The sequence below is a fragment of the Neofelis nebulosa genome, chromosome 12 (genome assembly GCF_028018385.1).
Source record: "Neofelis nebulosa isolate mNeoNeb1 chromosome 12, mNeoNeb1.pri, whole genome shotgun sequence".
NCBI classification, from domain to species: domain Eukaryota; kingdom Metazoa; phylum Chordata; class Mammalia; order Carnivora; family Felidae; genus Neofelis; species Neofelis nebulosa.
In genome coordinates, this window is record NC_080793.1 from 78968818 (window position 1) to 78996731 (window position 27914).

The 27914-nt window shown below is 40.0% G+C and overlaps 1 protein-coding gene and 1 long non-coding RNA gene across 3 annotated transcripts in view; one reads left to right on the top strand and one right to left on the bottom strand.

The window, feature by feature from the left end:
* Positions 1–27914, bottom strand: part of RORB (RAR related orphan receptor B) — a 390566-nt gene that overhangs the window by 190290 nt on the left and 172362 nt on the right. For both annotated transcript variants that reach the window (XM_058695687.1, XM_058695686.1), the window contains exon 3: positions 10752–12019. In XM_058695687.1, the coding sequence (XP_058551670.1) occupies positions 10752–10758 (7 nt within the window). In that variant the 5' untranslated portion in view covers positions 10759–12019. The remainder of the gene's footprint in view (positions 1–10751; positions 12020–27914) is intronic.
* On the top strand, positions 11570–23267 carry LOC131492064 (uncharacterized). Its single transcript, XR_009251825.1, has 3 exons — positions 11570–11680; positions 12107–12224; positions 23091–23267. It is a non-coding gene; the product is annotated as an uncharacterized LOC131492064 (long non-coding RNA).

Below are 27914 nucleotides of genomic sequence, written 5' to 3' on the forward strand. Positions count from 1 at the left end.
GTCTTTGTTTGACTCTAAATCAACACTCATCGCCAACTGCGTTAGATAACCTTTCAAAAATCATTAACGAAATTGCGGTGGAGAGGAATTCAGTATCAATTTATCTCATTAAAAAAGAACACTTTCCACAACAAATAAAATAAATTCTAACTAACTCTGACATGGATGGCAGCCAGAGCTGCCCGTTAGAAATATTAGTAAACAAAACAAAATAAAACAAAAACATAACTGGAAGGGTGCTAATGCTACCTTCCTGGCATTCTTATTATTGGTATTTCTGAGCTGTCTTTGGAAAGACAATCCTTTCCTTTGTTCCTTTGGTACTTCACTTTTTTATTTTAATCACAAGAATGAAAATATATGTACAAGGGTGGAAGTGCTTAGAATTAAACCTTCTGAAAGATAGTCAGCATTAAAAAAAAAAAGAAGAATATTAGACTGTTTTAAACTTAAGTTTTGAGCAAACTGATGAGTAGATTAAGATCCTAAAAATTTCAAAATGAATTTATCTGTTTGTAAAAAAAAAAAAAAAAAACATATTATTGCCAAGAAGCACTGCACCTTAATGATACGATGTGTTTTTCCTGAACAAATGTTCCTCTATTTAAGCAGACTGTGTGGCATTTGCTCATATTCAATAACTGTGGAAATTTGGAACAAGGTTTCTTCTTTTTTTTTTTTTTTTATGAAAAAGTGTTTAATTCCTTTGCTATGTGCCAGGAACAACTTATGTACAAGTTAATAGGAAATTTTCTGTGTAATAATTTTATTATTTGACCTGACAATAATACTGGTGGCCAACTATTCATTAGAAACTCAAGATGTCGAAGTCGTTTCAACTTGTGTGTTAATTGTTTGATTCTGGGATCTAGAAGCTAACATCTGCTGGATGGTAAAATGTGACTTGCACGTTCATTCCAGCTCAAGCGATACACTGCAATTTTTACTTGGGAATTTAGGATAGGGGTCTAATTCATGCTAATGCGGTGTTATGAAACACATCTGAAGTACTTTTGTGACCCACGCCTTGGGCAAGTGAGATGAAACATATTTTAAATGTAGCTCGAAAAAGAACTAGTTACAATGATTTTCATTACACTATTTAGGCAAATAAAAATAGTACCACTGTCTGAATTTCCTATTCTCAGAATTAATTACGGGCAACAACACATTCTGATCCCATTTAACGGGACTGTCTTCAAATAGTCTTTTTAATAGAAGGATCAAAATGGGGGTTAATGTTTACTAACTACTAGGCATATTTCCATGAGAGCCAGAGTGAAAATCTAGACTCATATTACATACATCACTTCCAAGTAAAACCACTGTTCTCCACAAAGATTCAGTCTACATTTGCCACCTAGAAAAGCACACTGGCACAGGAATATCGTGGACCTATGTGTTCACTGTTGTGTAACACACCAGCACCAGTGCAGCAAGAGACGACGGAGGAGGTGTCTAGAAAAACAGTTGCCTTCTTAAATAACTCTTCAATCAAAGCTTCTAGAAGCTACAGGGGTCTCCGTGTCCCCTCTCTTCCAACCTCTCCCCTTTTAAGAAAAGCTCCAAGAAGAAATGGGGTCATTAAGCCGCCTCTGGAATTCTTCGAGGGCCAAGAAATAAACAGATCAAGTACAATAGCTGTTACATCATCAGGGTGTGTTACAAGAGAAGAGCACCCTTCCTCAGTCTAATAAAGTCCAATTAATAATCAGCATTTTAATAAACATCTGTTTTTCAAGACTGAAAACTTATGACTCTGCCTTGCTAGCCATGTAGAAGTTTGAAGATGCAGTTCATGCTAATGCAGACGGTTATGACCGAGAGAGGCAATTTGGCTGCCTGGAAGTCTCAAATGGTGAAACTGACTTTGGTGAATTCTCTCCAGCCCCGGGTCTGGTTGTGAGCTTTGTAGGCTCAGAAACTTGATCTCACCAGTGATTCAGAGTGGATGAGATCTCTGTATGAGAATTCAAGGTAACAAAGCTCACAAGAGCGATTGTATGAGACCAGAATGCCAAATTATCACTTCAAAATGAAGAACCTAATTATGAACTGCAGTGGATACTTTTTTCAGTCTGATCAGTGATTTACCTACAGATAGTGTTGGGAAGGGCACGGCCAATAGTTCCTTTGTACACTCACATTTTTATCAGGATCTAGGAGGCCAGGAATCTTCCTTCCTTAAATACGCTTAAAAGAAAGAATAACTCAAAAGTCGCCAAGACCATTATGTGTTGACTTTATAGTTTAATTTCCAGAGCTCAATCTTATATCCAATTTCTTAGAATGGAAGAATTTGAAGAATATCCCTATGGCCCTTAGACACTGCTGACATACCCTATCACTTCAGTAGATTTTATTCTCTCCGATGTCCAGTAATCTAAGATACCTTCTAGAGCAGATATCATTACTTTCAGGCATTACCTTAAATGTTAAAGAAAATGACTCTCAATGTGTATCAGCCATTTCCTTATTTTGCAAAATTAAGAATTTCTCTGATAAAAACAAGTATATAAGGACACCGTAAGGTGTCCCTCCTTTTTTCCCTCCCTGGTGCTGTTTGTTTCTTACGCGCTCTAGTCTTACAAAATTATTTCTCTCCTTCAGTACATTCTCTTTTTGTAATTTAAAATTACCTTAGAGGTTTCTTTTAATTGTCACTTGAAAATCATTTTACTAGTAAAAGTTTTGTATGAGAACAATACTACTACTTGTTATACATCAGGAATGCCCTTTTTGGAATAGTTCTGAGAAACTAAATTTCACATAGTACCAACTGAAAAGACAACTGGGGAATACAACAAAGAAAATCTTAATACATTTCATTCATGATGAGCCAATTAACGAACTAAACCTGGACTTCTATCCATCCTTACAGGCGCATCGCAAATATCACTTGCCCTGCAAGAGCGGTTCTGATTGTGTCTCCACAGCATTCTCTTCTGCTCTTGCTTTGACCGTGGCTTTAACTCACGAGTTGCGTATTCTTTACCAACGTGGGCATTCTTAAGGCTCAGTTCTGTGCCTTGCTTTGAGTAGATGCTCAATAAATCCTGAGTAAATAAATGTGAGTCGCACACATTCCTACTCGTGTATAGGTATGTCTGCGAAAGATGAAATCTTAGGCCTATACTTTTGAAAATGGAAACTGGAAATGGAAACATTTGGGAAGATGATCTTATTCTTGTATTTGAGAGTCCATCTTACTTTGGACTCTGAGAAATGAGTGGCTCAATGAGTTGGACAAAGTTTTCAGAACAGAGGAGAATCAAAATTAGCTGGTTCCAAATGAGGAAAGAAAGATGTATTTGGAAGTGGTATTAAAAAAACAGTCAGAAGATTAAAATAAAATATTTTATATTTTTTTGTGTGTGGCCGGTAATACTCATTTATTCCATGCCAAGAAATGACCGTAAATGCCAAGGCCTTTTAAAAACAAGCTTTTGCAGTTTCCTTTTTAAGGATGATTTTCTGTCCAAATTCATAGAATACCTTTTGTACTTCAGATTTAATTTAAAATATTATATATCTGCTGTTGTCACATGTTCACAACATAATTCTAATGTAAAGAATGTAACAGTCTTTGAAGAAGGATGCTTTACCGAATAGTCATATGAAAAAGTTTAAGAATGTAATTTAGATTAACTTGTAATATTCATTGTTAAAAAAAGCTTTCCTATGAGATAAAAATCTATGCAACAGTTTTCCTTAAGCAACCCAAATCTTTCATATGCCCCACGGTACCAGGATACTGGGCTCACGTGAGTACAAAGTGAGAGCTGGTAACAGAAAAATAATTCAGTACACAATCAGATTAATTTTCCCATTCTTTGCTTTCTGTAATTCCTCTGAATTAGAGAAACAGAACCCAGGACCACATGATATGATGAATAATCACACACAAAAATGACATCAAGAGATACTTGAAGCAAAATACCTTGGCAAAGTGAGTTACAAAGTCAGCCTACCCAGCCAGTTAATAAAATATTCATGAGGCAGAGGTGAGCATGCCTAAGTCAGAACAAATTACTTTTGCTCTTTTATAAGAGCATGTTTTCCAACCAGTTTTTAGCTTCGTGTTTTGGAAAAAGGTGCTATGTTCATTGTGTCTTTCGTAAGACCTTGCCTGAGCCAAGAACATCCTAATTTAATTCTAAGGTGAAATTTATCATAAAAGTACAATAATTATTACAAAGTTATATTCCATTCCAAATATTCATAAAATAAGCACTAACCAAGAAAAATACGTGTTATATTAAGAATAAAACAGTATACCTTCTAAGTGTTATTTTTAAATGTTTTAAATGCTTACTATGCAAGGTATTAAACAACGTAGGTAAAAGCATATATATTGAATAACGTTTTGAACTCCTCAGATACGCACAACTAAAATTGCACTTATTGAGGAGAAAACAAATCTGGGGCTTGAAATATTGATGGGCACATGATATATCTTTTTATTTTATTTTTTACGTTTTTAAATTTACATCCAAATTACTTAGCATATAGTGCAACAATGATATATCTTAAAGGGGAACAGAGCAGACCGAAATTCCAAGTGGCTTGCAATGCATAATAATTTTGTGACACTAAGATCACACTGTTTTTTCATAAGAACCAACCCCCCCTCAATGCCATTAGTTAACCACATGGTTATTATAGTTAGCTTGATTCACTATAAATGCCGTTATAACACCTGTGGTTTCCCTCATTAAGAATTGAATGGATGGGGTCAGGGGTTGAAAGGGCAGCATATGCACTATGAAAGAACTAGTTAACATAGCCTATTATATTGGTGCACTGGTAAATCTCATTTCTATTCATCAGATGATTAGTTCAATCAATATTTATTCCTCTATGCTCCCTTTGTCTTGTGCTACAAAGGAGACATCCTTCAATTCATGGCATCAGCCTTGTTATCTATGAATTTGTAGCTTAATTTGAGAGGGAATATTTTATTTATTTGGCAGTCCTGAGTTCTTTGATTCCTTTTCTCTCTAATTATCATTAGGTAGTATAATGGAGTTTTGTGTAGATTATTTATAAATAGATGCCATTAACAGTTTCTTTTTATGCGACTCAAGTACCACATGTATTCATTTCTTTCTTTTGAATGCTCTGGAAAGTTGCTTCTGTTTCTCTAAATATGTTTGAATTTGGAAGTCTGGATTGTGAAAGCAAAGATAAGAATGATTTTCTCTCTCAAATATTCATTCTTCTTGTCTGAGTGGGCGGTTATAGGCACATACATATACATATTGTGTATCAGTGTGTATCAACAGACGCCTCCAAAGACTGCTATTATCTGCTAGGGATTCTGTTAAGTCAGAGATTCTATTCAAAGTAAGATAAATATTTGCAAGAAGCTGTAATTGGAAGATGATTACAAAATTACAGGAATAATACTTTATGTGTAGAGCGCTCATTTTATCAAAGGTCATTATTCATTACATTGCAAAAGACGTATTTCATTTGTCTACTTAATTTCTATCCTTTAGGTAAGAATGGATGGAATGGTAAAACCACACCGGGAATACATATTAATTAGTAAGCACAACGTCCACTCCTAATGTTTACTTTTCTGTATATTTTAACATCACAATAAAATGTTTCATTAATGTCCTTTACATCAAATGAACAGCACTATAATTTAAAGCCTTTATGTTTTGTTGCCTTTATACAACAAACACAAAGAAAAGAAATTCTTTTCTTAACGACAGAATAAGAAAAATATACATATATACTAAGCCACCTCAATCACTAATAACTTTTGCACTAATAACATAAAGTGCTCATAACCTTTGGTTTGTTTTAATCTGGCCAGAATTTGATGGTTTTAACCTGGAAATTACTTCTCCTGCTTCCTCATATAATTATCTGTAAGGCTTAGATTTCAAGAATGTACAGTAACAATGATGTTATTGTTCACAATTTAAAACCTTACTTGATTTACAAATTTGCCGAACACCAGCATATCTACCTATGTGGAGTGTTTTTAACTTGATAATTTACTAGAATACTTTTAAACTCTGTATTAATTGAATGCTATAATATGCACTTTAAATCAGAGGTATATACATTCATTGCAATGAAAAAATCTGTAAGTGTTGTGATTCACACTTTTATTTTTTAGAACTATTGTAGTAAAAAGTATAAAAACTACAATGGCCACATTAGGTTTCTGAAAGGTGGACACAAGTTTATAAAATGTGATATAATGGCTGAAAAAAAAAGTTTTGCTTGTCTTTCTCTTTTTATCTACAAAAACTTGAGTCATGTTAAAATCCTAGTGCCAATTCTATATATGCTACTTTTAGGGAAAAAGTAGGTATTATTACATAGTTCGAGTGGCATTTTCATGAAGACCAGCCCTAAAACTTAACATTTTCTTGGTGCTGTAAAATCCTTGGTGCTATAAAATCCTTGTTGCTGTAAAATTAGGTTTCATGATTCTGTAACATTTAAATTTGAAATACAGTGTATCCTCATCACGTTCACACCAGAATAATTGTTTTTAAGGCTATTAATAGTTTAGTATTTAACAAATTGTCACCAAAATAAGTAAAGGCTAGCATTCATATTTAAGAGTCTAAAATAAACATGCTGTTTATGTTAAAGTAAAGCTTCACATAAACTACTTTAATAATGATACAAGAAATCATCTTGTAAGGGTTTTCTAAACAGTATAGCAAAAGCTATACCATTCTTGATGGAAAATCCAGGACTTCTAAGTTTTAAATGGATTCTAACAAAGGCGTTTTAATCTTGTATCCCTCATGTTTATGAGGCCTGCTGTTCAAAAGTTCCCCCTTTATATTTCCATCCTGGTTTCCCAGTTCCTGATTATCTGAACATCTAGACAAGTAAAGACAACCCTTGCTGTTTCTAAGACATATCCCAAAAGCTGAGGATGTCCGACACTTCTGTGTCATAAAACTTGCTGTAAATTGTTGGAGATGGGGGGAGGAGAGAGTCCCAAGTGGTAACCACCTAGGAACATATTTTATGTTTCTGGCTACATATTTTTTTTCCCAACAATACTTGAAATACAGCTTCAGAATTTTTCTTTAAACTGTTTAAATGTTCACTTGTCTAGGAATAAGGACAGCTTACTGATGATTATTTAATGAACATTAATAGACTAGTCACAGACATGTCCTTCCAGCAATGTTTTTTTTTTTTTTTTAATTGGGAAAGGTGGAATCTCGGTTAGAAATATTTAATCGGCATTTGTGGAAGAAATTAAGATAGAGAACTCGTTTAGGAAATCGAAAGGCCTGGCCAGCAGGACGTTCAGAGCTCCAGACTTCCAAAGGGCTACCATGCCTCTCAGAGCAAGCTACTGTTTTTCTCAAGTTAGCAGTTAATAAAAATTAACTACCTGAAAATAATAGATGAAAACTGGGCTTTCAAAAAGCCAAGCCCCATCCTTGTTTACAGCAAGCATAAAACCAGATTTCTAATCCATAGAGGCCACAATCACCTATTGATTGCGAGGACATCTGTGCCCCTGTTTTGGGAGGTAGGGCTTTCTGCGGAGGCAGGGCTGAAAAATCTGACCATTTCTGTGTGCCTGTGTACTAAACAGCTGACAGGTTTCTCAGGAAGGAGTCTTGAAACCCACACCTGTGCTCACCCGTTTCTCACCTATGGACAGGGTCCAATTAAAAGTCTTCCCTTTCGCCTTTAGAAGCTATTAGAAGCTATTCTTTTCGAATGCAATCTGCAAAGTAGCATCTCTAGAACTTAAGTGGTACCCTCTAGCAGACAAAGGGTGACGTGCTTTGTGTGCCAACAAATACAACCTCCTTCGCCCCAGGCCAGCCCAGAGTAAGCCACCGAGCTAGGGACAAATCAGTTCAGCAGTGGGCACGATAATGACCTCCAGGATCAGAGCCTTTTAACCCCTTTCTTACCCCTAGAGCTTCCGTTGAGATAAAGTCTCTTTTAACTACCACAGATCTGCCCGAGGTCGGAAGGAGGTGGAGGGTGGGTGGGTTTGCGGATTGGTCCCGAGGGAGACCACTTAATCCTGGACCAAGTTTATGTCGCACAAAGCGTCCTGACTCAGGATAGTTACCAACTGCAAACACTGAAGCCGAGGCCAAGGCACTGACAGGGACCCCTTGGAGATGGGGAGAGAGAGAGAGAGAGAGAGAGAGAGAGAGAGAGAGAGTTGGGGGAGGGGCGTGCACAGTACAGGGGCCCCGAAACGGAGTGGGTACACAGTAAAGCCAAGTTCAAAAACCGTCCCCTCCCCTTGTGGTAGGCTGATTAGTATCCCAGGCACAAGAGAAAGCTGATTCTATTCGGCTCTCACTTCTCAAGTTCACACTCAAGTTCAACCCCGACTTCCACAAGACCTCTGAGTAGCCTGGATCTCTTCTCAACCTATCCTTAAAGAACAACTCCTGCCTTCGCGGGAGGGGCAGTCTGTAGGAAATGCACAGGGATGGCTGAGGAGAGACAGTGAAGGGTCAACAAAGGAGAGGCTGGGAGGTAGAGGAAAGGGATCTGCCACCTTGTAAGCTTGCAAATTTTTCTCCAGTGCGAATCCCCGGGTCGCCCTTGTGAGTTAGAACTTGTAAGCTCTTCTGGGCAGCCTGGCTGGCGTGACGCCTTCTGGAAAGTGGGTGTGGGCTTCGACTGGTTTCTAAAGGTGAGCCCTAGGCGAGGCGCCTGGCTTTCAACCCTTCAAGCTGCTGGAGTCCCTGAAGCGAGCGCGGTGGCGAACCCGGACTGCCTGGGCAGACAGCTCCTTCAGGAGCAGCGCGATCAAGCTACAACCCACTCCTGCCTCATACTCCTCGGGTTTTCTTCAATTTAAGGGGCGAGTGAGCGGCTTTTACGCCGCAGGTGCTAGTGCCGGGTCGCAGCGTAGGTGACTCGTGGTTTCGGACCTTCAGAACATAAGAACACCGCCACGGGAGGAATGTTGGAAGGGTCGAAACAAGGGAATTCCGGGCGACCTGGCAGCCCCAGACCAGAGGAGAGGAAATTGAAAGGAGAGCGGATGGTGGTGAGATGGGACAGAAAAAGGAAAACAAAGACCCGGGGCATCTTTCACTTAAAGGTTCTATACTCGCCAATTGCCCAGTATAGTTTTCTGAAAGAATTTAGACAGTGGAGCATGTGACCAAATCCCCAACTGGGCCCCTCAACTGGAACCAGCTCGCCAGCGCAGATGCCCCCACTCCCAGTGCACGGGTCAATCAACCATCCCACCAGACCGTCCCTGTCCCTGATCTTCAGCTACTTCCCTCACACCCACTTCCTTGGACAACCTCTCTGTTCCTTCTCCTCCTTCCCTTTTCCTGCCACGTCCCCAGTGCCCAGCCAGCTAACCCAGTCCCTGCCCCTAGTGTCAAGCTATGGGGACTCACTATGCCCAGCATGGGGAGCATGCCGCCTGCTCCCTAGGGGCCCTCCTAGAGAGGTGCTGGGGGAGTGAGTGGGAGATGTGCACTGCCCGGTGGAAGGTGACGAGTGTTTGCAGTTCTTCCTGTCGGTCCACCTGTCGCCGGGTCAGGGATGTAGGGAGGCCAGGGGGCTGGCCGTTTCCAACTTTCTGTTACCAGGACCCGGAAGGCACGCGGAGGGTAGAGGAGTGCCCCACAAAACCGAAGAGTGGCCAGGAAGAAAAACGGGGGTGGGGGGGGGGAGGGAGGTGAGGCAGGTGCCCAGAGGCTTGCACGTATCCCCATGGCACTCTGGCACCGGGCCCGCTCTCCAAGAAAAGAGTGAAGTTGTGGCCGAGCAGAAAGTGAGGGAGTGCGCGCAAGAAACCTGAGGGTCCCAGCACTGCGCGGGGAGAGACGGACAGAGTGACTCCCTAGAGCCGGCCAGGCCATCTGCTGGGGCAGCCCAAAGGGTGGCCAGAGGAAGCGTCTCTCCCCTGTCCCCCGCGCGCTGCCCCACAGCTGCCAGCTCACCCTCAGAGACCTGCCACCGCCGTCGCCGCTGGGGGTCTTGGCTCGAGGGCTCACCCGGCACCGCCTCCCGCAGCGGCCCTTCGACAAAAGAACCTTCTCTGACGCGGGGAGCGCGGGCTCTCCTATCCTCTGGAACTTTCTCCGCACAACTTTTTTCGGGGTGGCGCTCGTCCCTGGACCGCACGGGCTCCGCGCGAGGACCTGGCCTGGGCGTAGCGCCGGCGCAAGAGAACCCGCACAGGGGACGATCCCGGAATCCGCGTCCAGTCCCGGGACACCGCCCCTCTGCCCACCACTCCCACGAAGGGACGCGTTCGCGGGCCGGGACGCCGGTGGGCCTAGCAAGCCCGAGTCTGCGTGCCCGCGCGCTCCCGGCCCGCCGCCTGCCCGTGCGCCCGGCGCGCCCCACCCCGGCAGGCCACCGCTGCGCGCCCGGCGCTTCTAGCCGCTTCTGCCGGGAGGCAGCCCGCTCCCGCTCTCCTTCCACCCAGGGTCCGCTTCCGTACCCGGGAGTGACAAGCAAACACGGCTCGGTGCAACTCGCGGACGGGGAGACCGCAACTAGCGTCGCTCCCCTCTCCAAAAAGCGCCCTCCTGCGTCCCTCCAGAACTCCCGAGAGGCATCAACACCTTCCCACAACTTTCTACGCCCAGGCCGCTCGTAGCCCACCTGCGAAAGCGAACTCGAGCACTGCGCTCCGCGAACCTCTCCGCCCCCCCCCCCCCCCCGGGCAGTGTGCGCTCCCCTCCCCCATCTCCCCGTCTGGCTGGAGTTGGCCGGACCCGGGGAGCCTCGGGGTCCGCGGGCTCGCTTACCTCGCATGGTGTGGCCGCTCTCCCGCTCCGCGTAGTCATGAAGCTGCTCCCAGCCCGAACCCCGGAGAGCCCAAAAATCCTGCTCAGCACGAGTGAAGAAGGTGGTCGGCAAAGAGCTGCTCCGCCGAGAAAACCATCCCTTTAGGCGGACGCCGTGGCCAGAGGGTGACGTTTGCCGCCGCCGCCGCTGCTATGTTAACAGTTTTGATGATGGTGGTGATGACTGTTTTGATGGTTGTTTGGTTGTTTGTTTTCAGGAAGGGTGGAAAAAAAAATGGGCTGTCTGGCTGGTGCCTGGGTTTTGTTTTGCTTTTTTTTTTTTTTTTTCTTTTTTTTTTTTTTCCTTTCTCTCTAATGTGCTTGCTTTTTAAAAATGCCACCGCCTCCGGCTCAGAAGATTTCTTTTGTGATCACTTGGACTGAGGAGGAGGAGGAAGGGCAGCAGCGGCAAGGAGGAGGAGTTGGTGGTGGTTTTGTTAGTTACAAAGAAGGAGAAGGAGCAAGGGGGGGAAGAAAAGGAAACAGAAAAGGAAGAAAGGCGGTGTGGATGGCAGAGCATGTGCGTTTTCACATGACATCTGTGCCTGTTAGCGGATCCAGTGAATTTTCACTGTTCAGTTACAGGGAGGAAGGGAGCGAGAGAGAAAGAGGAGAGAGATGGAGAGAGAGAGAGCCGAGAAGGCGCTTATACGCGAGGGCGGGCTTGGCCGGGACTTCCAGGCCCCGCCTCCTGTCAGCGCCGCCGCCAATCAGCGCCCGGCAGAGCTTGGAGGGGGCGGGGACCACGGGGGAGGGGACGCGATTCCCGGAGCGGGGCGGGGGGTTGCAGCTTGGAGCCCGAAGACGGCCGGAGCTGAAACCGGTCACTAGAGACTGTCCGAACTGGGCAGAGGAGGGGGAAGCGCCCAGAGAGTGGGGCAGACCTGCAGGTGACATTCACTTCCGACTCGGGGAGGAGGAAGAAGGCGCTTGACCAGTCCTTTCCAGGCGAGGGGCGCGGGGCTCCCCGGGTCCCACGTTCCGTCCCTCTCTCGAAGCGATTGCCTGCCCCGATAGTTAGTTTTGAATTTATGGCAGCGCTCCGCGGAGTCCTCTCTCCGTAAACTCCGCATCTCTGGCGGGGGTTTCCAGGAGCAGGACGCTTCAGCGTTAGTGGCAGAATGATGCAAATCAACTTCATCACTTTGAGCATAGACCAAAATGCAGTCCCGTGCAAGTGTCATCTGCTTCCTTTGAAATCGTCTTTCAGATGCTTCCCGTCCCGAATCCTAAAAGCAAAACCCACGAAACACTAAGATTTCGTCTGTTAAAAAAAAATTGTTTAAAAAACATTTTAATATCTTCTTTTTGTCAAGGACATTTTTATTAGCACTTGGAGGATCTCCTGGCATTGGGCTACCCTATTCAAGGATAACAGCCTCAGTGGACAGTGTGGCCACCTCAGTGATGCAAGGGAAATGGCTGAGGCCAGAGGTATGATTGTCTGGTGCTGTTTATTTGATTGAGGTGCAGGGCTGTTTAGGAGGGAAGACTTTTAAGTCCACTTGCTACCAGAAGACACTTATCTATTTATTGGAGACTGGCAATTAAACGTAAGTATTTTGTATTCCTTAGGTGAAAACTGCCATTTATTTGTATTTTGATAAAAATCCAGTGCGTATTTCAAAACTGTTCCTTTGCAAGTTTCCCGAGTGGACAAAGTAAACATATGGTGATCACATCTACTCCCTCCCGCTGCAGTAGGTTAACTGGCCCCCTCAAAGGCAGAGGTGAAAAAATTGGCTTCTTCCACTTGGTCTTAGGCATTGAGGCTCCAATTCATTAGTCTACCTGTTGGCAGAGCGGGCCTCACCATCATTCATGTGCCCAAATAATTTGATCTTTACTGGTATTTATTCAGATTTCGTCATGTAACACAAAGTGCGGTGCACAATTGGCAATTATGTAGTTAATTACTCCACCCTATACTGCGAAGTAGTTTGTACTCGCCCCCCCATTTATATAAAAAATAGATTACTTGCTGAATCTTCCCCTAGCGCTGAATTGACTTAGCCCTGCTATATGCCCTTCAATTTGCAAGCCAATGTGTAATCTAGAAAAATTTTAGTATTAAGACTGAAAGTTGATTGAGTCTTTAATTAAATGAAATGAACAAAAGGAAGTGACTGTTCAGAATAGTTATTCCCTTATAAATACCTTTCCCCTAGATTTGTAATTGACACAGTAGTTAATCTTTTAAGATAATATTTAAGGCTCCCTGGTTTTTATCATTTTTAATCAAGTAAAATATATTCATCGTAACTACATTAAAGCTGCACTAAGTTATGCCTAATTTAGTTGCTTCATTAAAAATTACTGAATGTAAAATAGTCAAGAAACAAATTGTGACTATATCATTTTAATTTTATGTGCTTCTAGCAGAGACACAGGATTGGTGAAAGTTCCCAAGTCTTTGTAAACACTATAGTTATTATTGTTGTCATTATTTTAGATTTCTATTTCTGATTAAAGAGAAATTTCAGAATTCAAGAATTTTAACTCTTTCTTCGTCTCAAATTTCTGAACATTTATTGAATTCTTAAATTTCTTTTGCTGCTGCAATATCTGTAATTCTTAAAAAAAAGTCAACACATATATGACAAGTGCCTGTCCCCCTCCTACACATTTTTATGTGACTTTTGTCTTGTCGGTACAACAACGCATAATTTTGCTTACAACTCTATCACATAGTTTTTAATCCCTTCTGAATACTTCTGAAAGAAATTGTCAATTAGAAATACTTAAGTTATATCATTTTCAAAACTGTATATATATACATATTATATATGTATATATGTATACATGTGTATGTATTTATACATATTATATTATATTATATTATATATGGTGCTACAAAAGTATTTCTCTTTTAAAGTGGAATAAATGTTGATCACTGGCCATACTGTGGTGATCTGGGATATTTTGGATCTTCCTAAAAATTCAAAAACTGAGTTCTTGAGCATTTCTAATAAATTGCAAATTATGTCAACTGAATGGAACCTAGTTGTGTAAAATAAATATTCAGGACTTAAATCAGCATTTTCCAAGAAGTCATAAAATAGTTACATGTAATCTGATGTTTTTGTAACCTATCTGCCAGCAACTATCCATATTTTGATTGGCATAATAATACATTAATATAATGTCCTTGCTCAGATGAAGTGCAACGTCGGTCATTACTTGAATGATTGTAGAACTGTTTGGTTTCCTACAGTCTTGAAGCTCTGCTTTTGGCTCTGGGCCTGAAAGATGTTCGAAGCTGCTATCTAAATTGTGATAATTTTAAATGAAAATCAGTAGGTCACGTAGCGCCGTGCTTAATCTCAAGAACAGATACAATTTTACTTATGTTCCTGCTAACTGTGTTCTGAACATACCAACCATCCCTCAGGTTCAGCTCTAAGGCCACAGAGTAATAACGACAAGAAATATCCTGACAGAGGCAAAGGTTTGTCATGAGCCAACCAGTCAGGGTGAACACGGCATGTAGGATTATTTCGATCCTCAAATGCTTCAGCCAAAATAGGAAGTAATGCTTCACCACATTCTGAGCTGGCCAGTCTATAGATTCTACTTAAAATATCTCTGCATCTTGGAGGAACATTGGCAATATTGATAATGGCATTACATTTAGAATGACTAAAAGACTGGGTGTTTAGGGGGCTATGTGGCTGTGAAAGTCACGACAGATATACAAAGCTACCTTAAATACTGGGAAAACGAGGAAAAAAAGATAACTTTATATGTTATATGTTTCTATTAAAAATAGAAAAGGTGAAGTACTGAGCTTACTGTTGCTGGAGGCAACCAACAAAGATTGAATGAAAAACTTTGGTAAAGATGCTCTGGTTTACAGATTTCTGTAGTGGGCTGAGAACTGTCTAGATTAGCTCTAATATCTTCCACAACTCTAAATGTATTCACGTGGAGACACTTACTACTGTCCCAGCAGCTGCAGCAGACCTGTGCTTCCTAACATGAGAACAGGAGCCAGGATTTCCCAAGACTTTGGAAGAGTTCTGGGTACTTTATAGGTGCTTGATAATTATTGGCTGAATGAATGCTTTCTACTCTTTTGTCCCCTGGATGTGAACCAGAAATATAGCAAACACCTAAATAAGAGCTCTTCTTTCTTAGTTTCTAGTGGGGAGGAGAAGGGGAGGAAAGAGAGAGAGAGAAATGAGAGTTTTCTTTTTTCATTTTAAACTCTCCTAATTTGTGGAAGAAAAAAAAAAGAAACACTGATGTTTGGGTTTGGTTACGTAATTATAAAAGAAAGCAAAATCTAGTTATTTTCATATTTGTTTCCATTCTGTTTTATTCTCAGATGGAGGGTTTTCATAATTTTTAAAGTTCTGCTTCATTTAAAAAAATGTTTATTTACTTTTGAGAGAGAGAGAGTGTGAGCACGTGTGTGAGCAGGGGTGGGAGGCAGAGAGAAGGAGAGAGAGAATCCCAAGCAGGCTGCTCACTGTTGGCACAGAGCCTGATGAGGGGCTTGAACTCATGATCTGAGCTGAAGTCAAGAGTCAGATGCTTCACCGACTGAACCGCCCAGGCACTCCAAGTTCAGCTTTGTTTTTAAGTATGAATGCAAATTCAATAACTTTTCAGAATGCAATAAGAGAAAATATGTTTAAAATGTGTATCTTGTGCTTTATGTAATACATTGGAAAGAGTGCATGGGCCAAAACAAAATGAACCCCAATAGGTGGGATAGGAGGTATGGTAAGCTTTAGGAAAATGGCAAATTAGATTAGGGAAAAAAAAAGAGCTAACATTTATTGGATGAACCACAGAGTCTATCAGCCTCTCTAATTTTTATTTCCTTAAAGAACCTACATGGTGTGTATTATATCTCACTCCCCTAACCCCTGCCTTTTTTTTTTTTTTTAAAGAAAGGCTTAGAAAGGTCAAGTAACTTGTCTAAGATCACAAATCTAAAAATGTTGGATCCACTATTCAAACCCAGATATAGTCTCTAAAATGTAAGTTCCATTTTATTGTTTTCAGTGCTAAATTCCCAGAATCTAGCATTTTTCCTGGCAAATAGTACATGCTCCAAATGCATTTGTGAACATTTGGACTCTTGTCCACTGAACAGTACAGCTATCTACACACTCCATGACTGAAGCTAGTTATTTGCTAAATGCCATTAAATAAAGAACAGTGACTTTAGAGATCAAAGAATACTGTGAAAAAATTATTATGCCTGATTCAGGTCCATCACGGAGTCTAGGAAATACTTTTGTAATAAATATTTCAGGTCATACATAGTATGGGGCTGAATTAAAATGGTAGCAGTAAGGGGCTCCTGGGTGGCTCAGTTGGTTAAGTGTCCGACTTTGGTTCAGGTCATGATCTTACAGCCCATGTGGGGCTCTGTGCTTATAGCTCAGACCCTGGAGCCTGCTTTGGAGTCTGTGTCTCCCTCTTGCTCTGCCCCTCCTCCACTTGCCCTCTGTCCCCCTCTCTTAAAAATAAACAAAGACATAACAAAAATTAAAATGGCACCAGTAAAAATGAAAAAAAAAGGATGAGGGGAAAGGTTGGACATGTTTTGAAAGGCAAAAGCTATAAAGTCTAGTTCATGATGATATGGTGGTGCTTGTGGGCAGTGCGTTGGTTAAGATGAGAAAGAAGTCAAACCACAGCTTCATAATTAGGAAGCTGGTAGAATGAATATGCCATCAATAGAAATAAGGAAGGAAGGAAGAGTAGGTTCTTGACTGAATAGAGGAAAATGTTGAGATTAATTTTCAGTTTTTGTGTATATTGATGACAATATCTAACAGATGGTTGGGTAGGTAGAACTGAAGTGTTGGAAATTGTTAAGAGGTGAAAATAAAGATTTTTAAGATCCTCAAAACCATTAAGCAGAAGCAAAATAACATGAGAAGAAACCAAATGTCTCTTTTTAAGGGGTAGTAGGTGGAGGATAAGCCAATGAATAAGAGGATGGATGGGTGACGGTGGGCTATGTTGGTATTGTATCAGAGAAGCCAAAGTAGGGAAGAGTTTCAAGAAAGAAGGAATGATCAACAATGTCAAATATGCAGAGAACTCAAGGGCCATTGGGTTTGCTGATTAGGAAGTTATTAGTGATTCCCAGGAAATCTTCAGGACAGAGGACTAAAGAGCTATTAAGTCATGGATGAATGCAGGGAAGAGTTTGGATTATCCTTTCTAGTTGTTTGGGGGATGGGAGAAGGGTGGACCATTAGCTGAAAAGAGGGTAGATCAAGTTCTCTCTCTCTCTCTCTCTCTCTCTACACACACACACACACACACACACACACACACACACACACACTTCTTTCCTTCTATATAAATCTGGGACTGAACAAAATGGTAATTTTAAATATAAAAAGAGAGTCTGAACAAATGAGATCAGTGGTCATAGGTTAGCTTTGGTAACAGCACCTTTTCTTCTGAGACCAAAGTCAAGAAACAGAATGGATAGATAAAGAACAAGCAACATTGTAGAGTTAATGGGATTTGAAAGCATGGGTAGAGGGAAAATATTAAAGTCTAGGTGCCAGCAATTAATTTACCTGTGCAATCCCATGCAAGTCACATTATTTCTGCATCCCAGTTTCCCCATTATACAGTGAGTATCTTTTTTTTTAAGTTTTTATTTAAGGGGTACCAAGGTGGCTCATTTGGTTAAGCCTCCAACTTTGGCTCAGGTCATGATCTTGGGTTCATGAGTTTGAGCCCTGCGTTGGGCTCTGTACTGACAGCTTAGAGCTTAGAGCCTGCATTTGATTCTGTGTGTCTCTCTCTCTGCCCCTCTACCGCTCTCACTCTGTCTCTCCCTCTCTCTCTCTCTCAAAAATAAACATTAAAAAATTTAGGGGCGCCTGGGTGGCTCAGTCGGTTGAGTGGCTGACTTCGGCCCAGGTCATGATCTCGCAGTCCGTGAGTTCAAGCCCCGCGTCGGGCTCTGTGCTGACCGCTCGGAGCCTGGAGCCTGTTTCAGATTCTGTGTCTCCCTCTCTCTCTGACCCTCCCCCGTTCATGCTCTGTCTCTGTCTCAAAAATAAATAAATGTTAAAAAAAAATTTAAAAAAAATTTAAAAAACTAAAGTTTTTATTAAATTCCAGTTAGTTAATATACAGTGTAATATCAGTTTCAGGTATACAATACAGTGATTCAACAGTTCCATACATCACCCAGTGCTCATCACAACAAGTGCAGTGAGCATCTTAAGGACAGTAACTCTGTCATTTTCATTTTGGTATCCAGCACCTGGTGTTCTAGAAACCGCTTGTTAAATGATTTAGTTCAACTTGACAGTTGGATCATTAGTGAAACTTTTGTCTCAGTTTAGTGCTTGTCCTGTTATATTTTGGTAAACTCCCAATTTTTTATCATGACCCTTGAAGACTTAAATATAACAAATCTCCATTTACATAAGCTAGATTGAGTGGATCTCCTTTTGTTGCAAACATACAAGCTCTACCAAAACAGGCTGATTGAAAAAACATCAAAGGCACAAACTAACTACTGGCTGCCAGTATGTTCCAGACACTACATAGCAAAAGATGAGTTATGCTTTATTTTATAAAATTAGATTAAAATATTTTAATGTTTCTTTAGAAGAATAAATGCCTGTGAATAGCTAATGAAATTACTTCAAAAAATAAGGCTGGTTCAGAATGAATTTAAATGTATAATAATGCTTAGCCAAAAAACCAGAAAATACACTAACATTAAAAAAATTTTTTTTAACATTTGTTTATTTTTGAGAGCTAGAGAATGAGCAAGGGAGGGGCAGAGACAGAGGGAGACACAGAATCCGAAGCAGGCTCCAGGCTCTGAGCTGTCAGCACAGAACCCGATGTTGAGCTCGAACTGACAAACCGTGAGATCATGACCTGAGTCTAAGTCGGATGCTTAACCAACTGAGCCACCCAGGAGCCCCTACACTAACATTTTAATAGAGAGTAACCTGAAGAATTAGAGGGAGAGTGAAGACTATAACATTTTTTGTGCCATATATTTTGTACTGTTTATTTACAAGAGGTAAATGTGTGTGTGTGCGTGTGCGTGTGTGTGTGTGTGTGTGTGTGTGTGATAAAAAAAGATTTTTTCAAGACAACCAAAGTAGAAAAAAAGGAGATTAGTACAGGGGACTTCCCTTACCAAAACTTACTTGAAAATCATTCCAATAAAAATAAAATATATTGTTGGGGCACCGGGGTGGCTCAGGCGGTTAAGCGTCCGGCTCAGGTCATGATCTCGCAGTTCATGAGTTTAAGCCCCACTTGGGGCTCTGTGCTGACAGCTCAGAGCCTGGAGCCTGTTTCAGATTCTGTGTCTCCCTCTCTCTCTGCCCTTCCCCCACTTTCACTCTGTCTCTCTCTGTCTCTCAAAAGTGAATAAACATTAAAAAAAATTAAAATATATATATATATTATCACAAAAGTAGGTAAGTATCAGAGCATACATAAATGATTTAAGACTGTGAGAACTTTATATAAAAATCAAAATGGATTTTAGGTTCAGGTTAGAAAATATGCATTTTAATACCATGGGCAATGCCAGATTTCTATATCATATCACATACAAGAGTACATTTCAGATGATTAGAGAATTTAATGAAATATATAAGTAAAAGCCCAAAATAATAAAATTATATTTTTGTGTATATTTATATAATGTGGATAGGGGCAAACTTTTCCAAAGTAGTAAACCCAGTCCCTATGAAAATAAAAAGTTAGCTGTATGTAGCTTTGTACTTATGTACAAAGTAAAAAGGTGAATATTTTGAATGGCAAAAGGCCCCCCAAAGAAAGTGAAAATACACACAGCAGACTGGAAAAATACTGCTGTAGAAACAAGTAGTAATTTTTATAAAAATGCATACACACTTACACATTATAAGAATTGGATAAAAAAATCTCAAAACGGGGGTTGGTAGAGAAGAAAGGGGAGCTGCTTAATTTAGATTTTTTTTCCTGATTGTCTTTGCTTTAGATGAACATTGCTCCTTTGTGTTTGTATTTGTTAATGCTACTGAAAAGTCCCTTTCCAAGATCATCTGACAAACTTTAAGATACTTTCTTGTTTGTTTATTAAGATATGAACTAGATGCAAATGGACGGTTTCGTATGGCTTCATCTTAGCTGCTGATACATTGTAAAATTTATCTTGAATTGGCTATTTTTCTCTATATTCCTGCCCCATCAATTCAAGCTACTGTCCCTCACCTACCTAGATGGGTACCAGGTTCTCAGAATTTGTCTCTCTACCTCCATTTTTGCCCCTTAATCTATATATTTTTCCAACTGGCAGCTAGACAGAACATTAAAAAATGTAAGTCATATAGTAGATAACCCCTTGCAAAAAACATTAGAGTCTCTTTCTATTGCACTTAAAAATAACCTTATCAGGGCTTACAAAGAGGGTGAAAACATTCTGGTTTGCACTGACGCCCTGAATAATTATTAGAAGTGCCCCGTTTCATTCTCAAAAGTATTCCAGTCTGAGCAATACGTAATATAGTTGCCCTAATTGTAAGCGTCTGCTGGCTTAAAGGTTATGTTTTCAGAGAAAATTGTCCCTCATCATACCATCTAAGAGAGCACTCATTCATAATGCTTTTTCAGAGCATCTTTTTGTGATCAGATCATAATTTATGATTATTTACTTTTGTCTTGTTATTATCTAATGAAGGGAATGAATTAATTTATAATTAATATTATTATTTGCCCTACGAGGCAAGGACCACATCTCTGTTATTTTGAATTGTATCATCAAGACCTAGTATGATGGCTGACACCTAGCCCATGCTTAATAGAAGTTTGTTCAATAATCAATAATTTGGACTGATTGTCAAAATTTAAGCAATGTAGGGGCACCTGGGTGGCTCAGTCAGTTTAGTGTCGGACTCTTGATTTGGGCTCAGATCATGATCTCATGGTTGGTGAGTCCAACCCCACGTTGGGCTCTGTGTTTTTTAAAGTTTTCTGTTGGTTAAAGTTCTCTCTAGCTGCCAATTGGAAAATATATAGGTTAAGGGACAAAAATGGAGGTAGAAAGACAAATTCTGAGAACCTGATCTTCATGTAGGTAGGCAATGGACATAGCTTGAATTGATGAGGCGGGAATATAGAGACAGCTCATGCGCCCTCTCTCTCTCTTTCTCAAGACAAATAAACATTAAAAAAATAAAACTTAAGTGATGTAATTAATGCTTTTTGTTTTCTTTTTGAAAACTTGGTCTATACATTTGCTAAGATGTCTTCATGTCTCATTATGGGCATACTTAAAAATACATGTGATATTAAGTTTTTCTTTTTAAGACGATATATATCGTGATGATTAAGTATATCAGTTCTGGAGTAAAATGAAACAAAACAACAACCCCCCCCTCAAAAAAAAAAAACATAAATTGTTTTCCATTCCAGATCTGCTATTTTCAATGTGAGCTGGTAGTTAACATGCTTAAAATGCGCTTAAAAATATTTAAACAGGACTAATGAACTCAAAAGGATAAAAGGAGATATGCTAACATAGTGCTTAGCACATCATGATCATGCAAAAATCATCAACTATTTATAATTTTATGACTTGCTTGTGGAAAATCTGTTTAATGAGTTAGCGACAGCAAAGTTTTCAATTCAGGTCATTTAGACGTTGCCTGTCTATCACAGTTCCCAGTTACTTGTAAACAATCAACAAAAGCACAAATATAAACTAGTTTATAATTTTATCAGTTGTTTTCCATTTCCTTTTCCCCAAATGCTTTGTGACCCTACTTTTTTTTTTTTCTCCTTTCTTAGTCTGAATTGATCAATTTTGGAGTATTCCATTTATTTTTCTCCCATTGGTTTGCTGGTTCCACATCTTTACTATTCTTTTGGTAATCCTCCTAGAGATTAAACATGTGTCCTTGGATTATTAGAACAAATATAAATGAGTACTTTTCCCACACTGCGGTCAATGCTAAGACTTTAACACGTTGAACTCTGCTAACCTTCCCTATCCCATTAGTGCCGTTAGTGTTATTGTTGTCATGTATCTTAGTTCTACATATCTTTTAAACCCCGTAAAATATTATTAATATTGTGATTATTATTTTGCATCATCAGTATTCCTTCGGATTGGCCCCAAATTGAGTCATGTAATTTTTTTTCTACATTTTTGTGTTTCTCTTGTGGATCATTTTCCTTCTGCTTGAAGAACTACTTTTAGCATTCCCTTTCATGTCGGCTGCTGCTGCTGCTGAACACGCTTGGGTTTTGGTTATCTGGAAATGTTTATGCTGCTTCACTTTTGAAAGATGGGTTTTTTACTGGTTGCTGGATTTCTTTCTTTTTTCCACACTCTGCTCATATCATTCCATTGTCTTCTGTCTTACATCTTTTCTGTTGAAGAGTCACTTCTCAGCATTATGGTTGTTCCTTTGAAAATGATGTATCTTCCTTTTTGGTCTTAATTTTGGGATTTTCTCTTTCTCTTTGGTCGTTAGTTGTTTTACTGTGATGTGCGTAGATGTGGTTTTCTTTTCAGTTGCCCTGTCTGGAGTTTAAAACACTTTTTGAACTTACGGCTTGGTATCTTTTATCAATTGGAAAGTTCTTGACATTTTCTCTTCAATATTGCCCCGGCCCCATTTCCTCTGTCTTCTTCTGGAGGGAGATGGCATTATATGTATGCATTATGTATGGCGTGTATGCATGTATGTATATGTATGCTTTCATTTTGCCCCATATATCACTTTCCCCCTCACTGTGTCGTTTCTATCCTTTTGTTCTCCAGGCTTCCATCAGGTTATTTTATATTCACCTAACTTCCAGCTCACCGATGCTTTCCTTAGCTGTATCTTTCAGTTTGTTGTTAAGTCTATTCGGTCTTTGTTTCAGTTATTCCATTTTTCAGTCCTAGAATTTCTATTTGATTATTTTTTATAGGTTCCTATTATCTGGTAAAATCCTCCATCTTGTCATCTATTGTTTTAGATTTTTATTCCAGTATAGTTAACACACAGTGTTACGCTGGTTTCAGGTGTATGATACAGTGACTCAAGAGTTCTATACATTACTCAGTGCTCGTGATAAGTGTGCTCTTAATCCCCTTCACCTAGTTCACTTATTTCCTTGAACATATGAATACATTAGTATTTTAATCCATAGGGACAATTTCAATATGATGGTCATCTGTTAGTTTTTATGTATTTACCAGAATTTTTTATTGAAGTTATAGACACAGTCTATAGTTACATAGGCTAATGTCTAAATGGTGGTCTAAATGCTAATTTTTATGGTGGTCTGTATCTTTCTGTGTTTCAGTGAAGGTTGAAATGGATAAATAAAACAGAAGTGAAGGCAATTTTGAAGATTTGAATTAAAAAAAAAAAAACAAAACAAAACCCAAAAAACGTTGACAGGCAGGTATGTGGACCAAATGACCCAGGGATTCTCCATTAAGATTAAAGAACTTCCTGTATGTTTCCAGTTCTCAAATATCAAAACTGTTACTGGCAGACTGCTGCATGTCTATAATATCACTAAAAACACTACTCTCTTTTCAACTCATTCACCGAAGTCAGACCATTTCTCAATACAGAATGCTTTCATCTTTTCTATTGGGAAAACAGAAAATAGATGGGAATCTGCATTTTGCTTAAGATGTTCTGAGATTTCATCCTTGGTACTTAACACCACATTTCTTTCCTTAAAATAAAGAATATACAGCTAACTGCAGCTACTTTAGGGACCGAGATTATAATCACCATGCAACTTCCCTTAGAATGAATTCACATACATACATGCCATGGGATTGCCCAGTTTGAATGCCTGGCAGACCTGGAGACTGACGGCGTTTTGATAAATGATGCACATACATAATTTGAAAATCTAAAATGCACTGGCAGAGATCGGGAGATGTTTGTGTTAATGAAAGCATGATTTTCTGGATCAAAGCAGACAAGGGAGGCCCAATTCTCTCAGATGAGGAGGGCTGCAGAATATGTTTAGTGAATGAAAAGAGAGGTTGATGCAAGATGAGCTCTTTAAATAAGGGCAAAGTACTTTATCAATCCAAACCAATTCCGAATAGTCCGTCCTCCTCTCTGGAGGACACTGGGAGGAAAGGTATGAAATCAGCATGCTTTTTAAAAACTCTAAGTAAGTATATCAGGCCTCTCCAGTGGGGCACTTACAATCCCAGTCAGCTGGTATGAAAATCTGGAGAAAGAAATTTTATGTTTTATTTGAATGTAAATTCTCCTCAACCTAACAGCCAGGACACAGAAGACAGAGAGAGAGAAACATGGGAATAAAGGTGGGAGAAGGGAATAAAATATGAGAGAAGGATGTGAATTCAGGGGTTTCAAAAGCCTTGAGAGGAATGCGGAAGGCACATGATGTCTTGAATACAGTGATAACTCAAGTGTATTATATATTTAGTGGCACATGTTTCAGATTAGTCATTCTGTGATGAATGAAGAGAAACACTGGGCTGGGACATATGATGGAGAGCAGAAAAGGAAGAAGGGGTAAGGAAAAAAGAGGTGTAGACAGTGGAAGCTTTCTTTGTTTGGACCCACTTACTGGCTTCTGGTAAGGGCAGTTGATTACTTAGGACTGGAATTGGTTGTCTTGTTTCCTGAGTAGTGCCTGAGGGTTTGTTTATTTGTTTGTATTTTTGGCAATTCAGTCCCAAGGGTGTTCTCACCATGGTACCCCTAAACTATCAGTCCCTATCTTTAACCACTATGCTCTATGGGGGAAAAAAGAGTGATGCACATTTTGGCTCAGGCTAATCTACAACATCCAAATATGAAACCAGTAATACAGGGCAAAATTTACACTCTCCAGATAAACGTTTCAGAAGGGACTTTGTTTCTCTTTCCTGCAAAGTACACCCATAGCCATTAACTAAGATGTTTTATGATAAAAAAAAGTTGGTAAAGTTAATATTGTTAATTTGGAAATTACTTAAGTTTAATGAAATTACTGCTATGAGACAGCTATTATCTTTAAAGAGGGAGGAAAAAGTTCCTTCCAAATGCCAGGAAGTTGACAAAAGGTATAATACATCCAAGTGAATCATTTTTTTCCCCACTGTATAGGATTGTTACACTTACAGTACAGGAAAAAGGGGAACAGGGCTTTGAAAAAAATGAATTTTTGCTGGTCAAAAGTCTCAAAGAGTTATGTAATCAAAGCAGAAAAGTATGAAAATAATTAGTCATGTCATATTTGAAGTACATGTGTAAGCATGTCCCCAGAGAAGGCTGGTGTATGTCATGTATTTAAACTCAAGTTAAGCTGATAAATGATTGTAGAGTGTTGCTTAGACCCCGTATTTGCTATTCTTGCTTCTGGAGACACTGGTGGAATTTAAATGAAATAGGTAAGTGGAGGCATTCAAAGCAACAGACAAGCCTGTGGTTTCTGCCCCACTCCATGGGGCAAACCGCATTCCTTTCCTGTCCTAACAGATTTGGAGAAGGGAGAATATTAGTGTCCAGCAGAGGTCGCAGTGCTGGAGTCAGGAATGGTTCAACAACCACCTACTGGCTGAAAGGAACCGGAGAACCTGAAGACCCAGAAGTGGTGATAATAAAAAGGTCCGGCATCTTCCCATAGTTAGGAAGTCAAATCAATATTTGACCTTCAAGCCCCCTGAGCTCAAAATTAAGTATACAAAACCAACCACATTCACCTGCCTTAATACTTGTGATTTTTTTTTTGAAGTATCAATGAGGAGCTCTCAGCTATTAATTTTTCATAGTTGCCTTCAATCAACAAGAGTATGTCTTATATACCTGTCTGTTGAGTCAATTATTGTGTGTGTGTGTGTTTTTTCTGGCTTATTCTAGGTTTATTCCATTTAAATGTTGAGATACTAGGTCTTTAGCAAGTTGGCCGCACGTGTGAGACCAACCTCATCATCTTCATCAACCTCATCAACCTCTTCATCTTGTGAGACCACCTCTTCTGGGCAATAGTAGGTCCTTACATCAGCTCTATGGAAGCATCAGAAAGTCTAAGGAAAAGGCAAGCAGGTTTTGATCCTGTGGACAGTGATGGGTAAGCAAGCACAGTGCCTCCAAGGACAGGGATGTGGTAGGAAAATCTGGATGATATAGTTATAAATGACTGAGATGAAACTCAAGGAAAAAAGGAATTATTTTTAAAAAAGCAGACGTTGTGGGGGCACCTGGGTGGCTCTGTCGGTTGTGTCTGACTTCGGCTCAGGTCATGATCTCACGGTTCATGGCTTCGAGCCCCACGTTGGGATCTGTGCTGACAGCTTGTAGCCTGGAGCCTGCTTCAGATTCTGTGTCTCCCTCTCTCTCTGCCCCTCCCCCACACTCTCTCTCTCCCAAAAATAAACATTAAAAAAATTGAAAAAAATAAAAAGCAGACATTGTGAAGCTACTACTATGTTTACAGGTAGGTTTTTCATTCATTTAAAAATTCATTGAATACAGATTAAGTAAAATCTGACATTTCAGTCACCAGTACATTTCAACAGAGCTCAAACCTTGAGTACATTGTGTTACAAAGACAATAGAAATGGTTAAAAATCCAATATTTACTTAAATAGGAATGCTTCTATAAAATATTCTAAGATAGACATAAGCCTGGAAATTTTGCTTTAAAATTTACGTGGAAAATTTGTAATACTCTATAACCAAAAAGTTTAGCAAACGCAATAAAAAACAAAGCTAGAATTTATCAATAAGATAAATTTTTTGTGAATCACATTTTGTGAATCATGTCAAAATTTTATTATTATTTTATTTTATTTTTTATTTGACAGAGAGAGAGTTCGAGGAGGGGAGAGGAGCAGAGAGAGAGAAAGAGAGAGAGAGAGAGAGAGAGAGAGAGAGAGAGAGAGAATCTCAAGCAGACTCCACGTTAAGAGTGGAGCCCGACTCAGGCTCAATCCCATGACCCTGGGATCACGACCAGAGCTGAAATCAAGAGTAGGATAGTCAACTGAATGCGCCACCCAGATGCGTCCAAATTTCATTTTTAATGCTTTATTTTTTTATAGCAGTTTGAGGCTTACAGGAAAATTGAGCAGAAAGAAGGGTGTCCATATGCCCCTACACTCCACTGCCAGAAGAGTTTTTCCTTTTAATAGCATCTTGCATTAGGGTGGTAGTTTTGTTTTGTTTTACAATTAACGAAGCAATATTAATACATTATTATTAAATAAGATCCGTACTTTACATTGGGGTTCACTCTTTGTGATGTATACTCTGGGGGTTCTGACACGTGTATACTGACACGTATATACATGTGGCATACAGAGTTGTGATTTCACTACTCTAAAAGTCCCCTGCAAGCCACCTATCCATCTTTCCCTCCCTCTTCCCACCCCTAACCCTGGAAACCACTGATCCTTTTACTGTCTCCATAGTTTTGTCTTTTCCAGCATGTCATAGAATTGAAATCCTAACAGTACGTAGCCTTTTTCTGATTGGCTTCTTTCCTTTAGTGATATGCATTTAAGTTTCCTCCATTTCTTTTCATGGCTTGGTACCTTTTTTTTAGGCAGTGAGTAATATTTCATTGTCTAGATGTACCACAGTTTATTTATCCTTTCCCTTTCTTGAAGGACATCTCCCTGAATTTCCACTTGGAGCTTTATATAAGTAAGGATGGAGTCTGGGAATCACAGAAAGACCAGTTTAATTTAGATGAATTAAAAGGAGAGTTTTGCTGCTGTTTCTGTTTTACACTATAAGAAGCCATATGTAAGTAGGCTGGTACGATGCCTTCATGATTCCATCAGGGACACAGCTGTCTCCTATTGGTTCCTCAGACACTTACAGAATAAGGCCTTGTCCTCTTGCTTTTTCCCTGAAGACCTCCAGATATTTTCTCCGCCACCAGCATTACGTCAAGAACAAGGGGGAGGCAGAGGGTAAAAGGTGCAGCACGCCAGCTAATGGTCTTCCCTGGGAGAGAGGGAAGTGGCCCTTGGCAGCAAGAACTGGCCTGGCACTATCTACCCGGACTTGGTGTTGCTAGGAGCTGGCTTGGCACCCACAGCTACGCCTTGGAAACTGGAGGGACAGCACTAGAGATACCAGAATAATACAAAGGGTTGCAGAGAAAAGATGTGAAAAAAACCTCTGACTATTCACAACT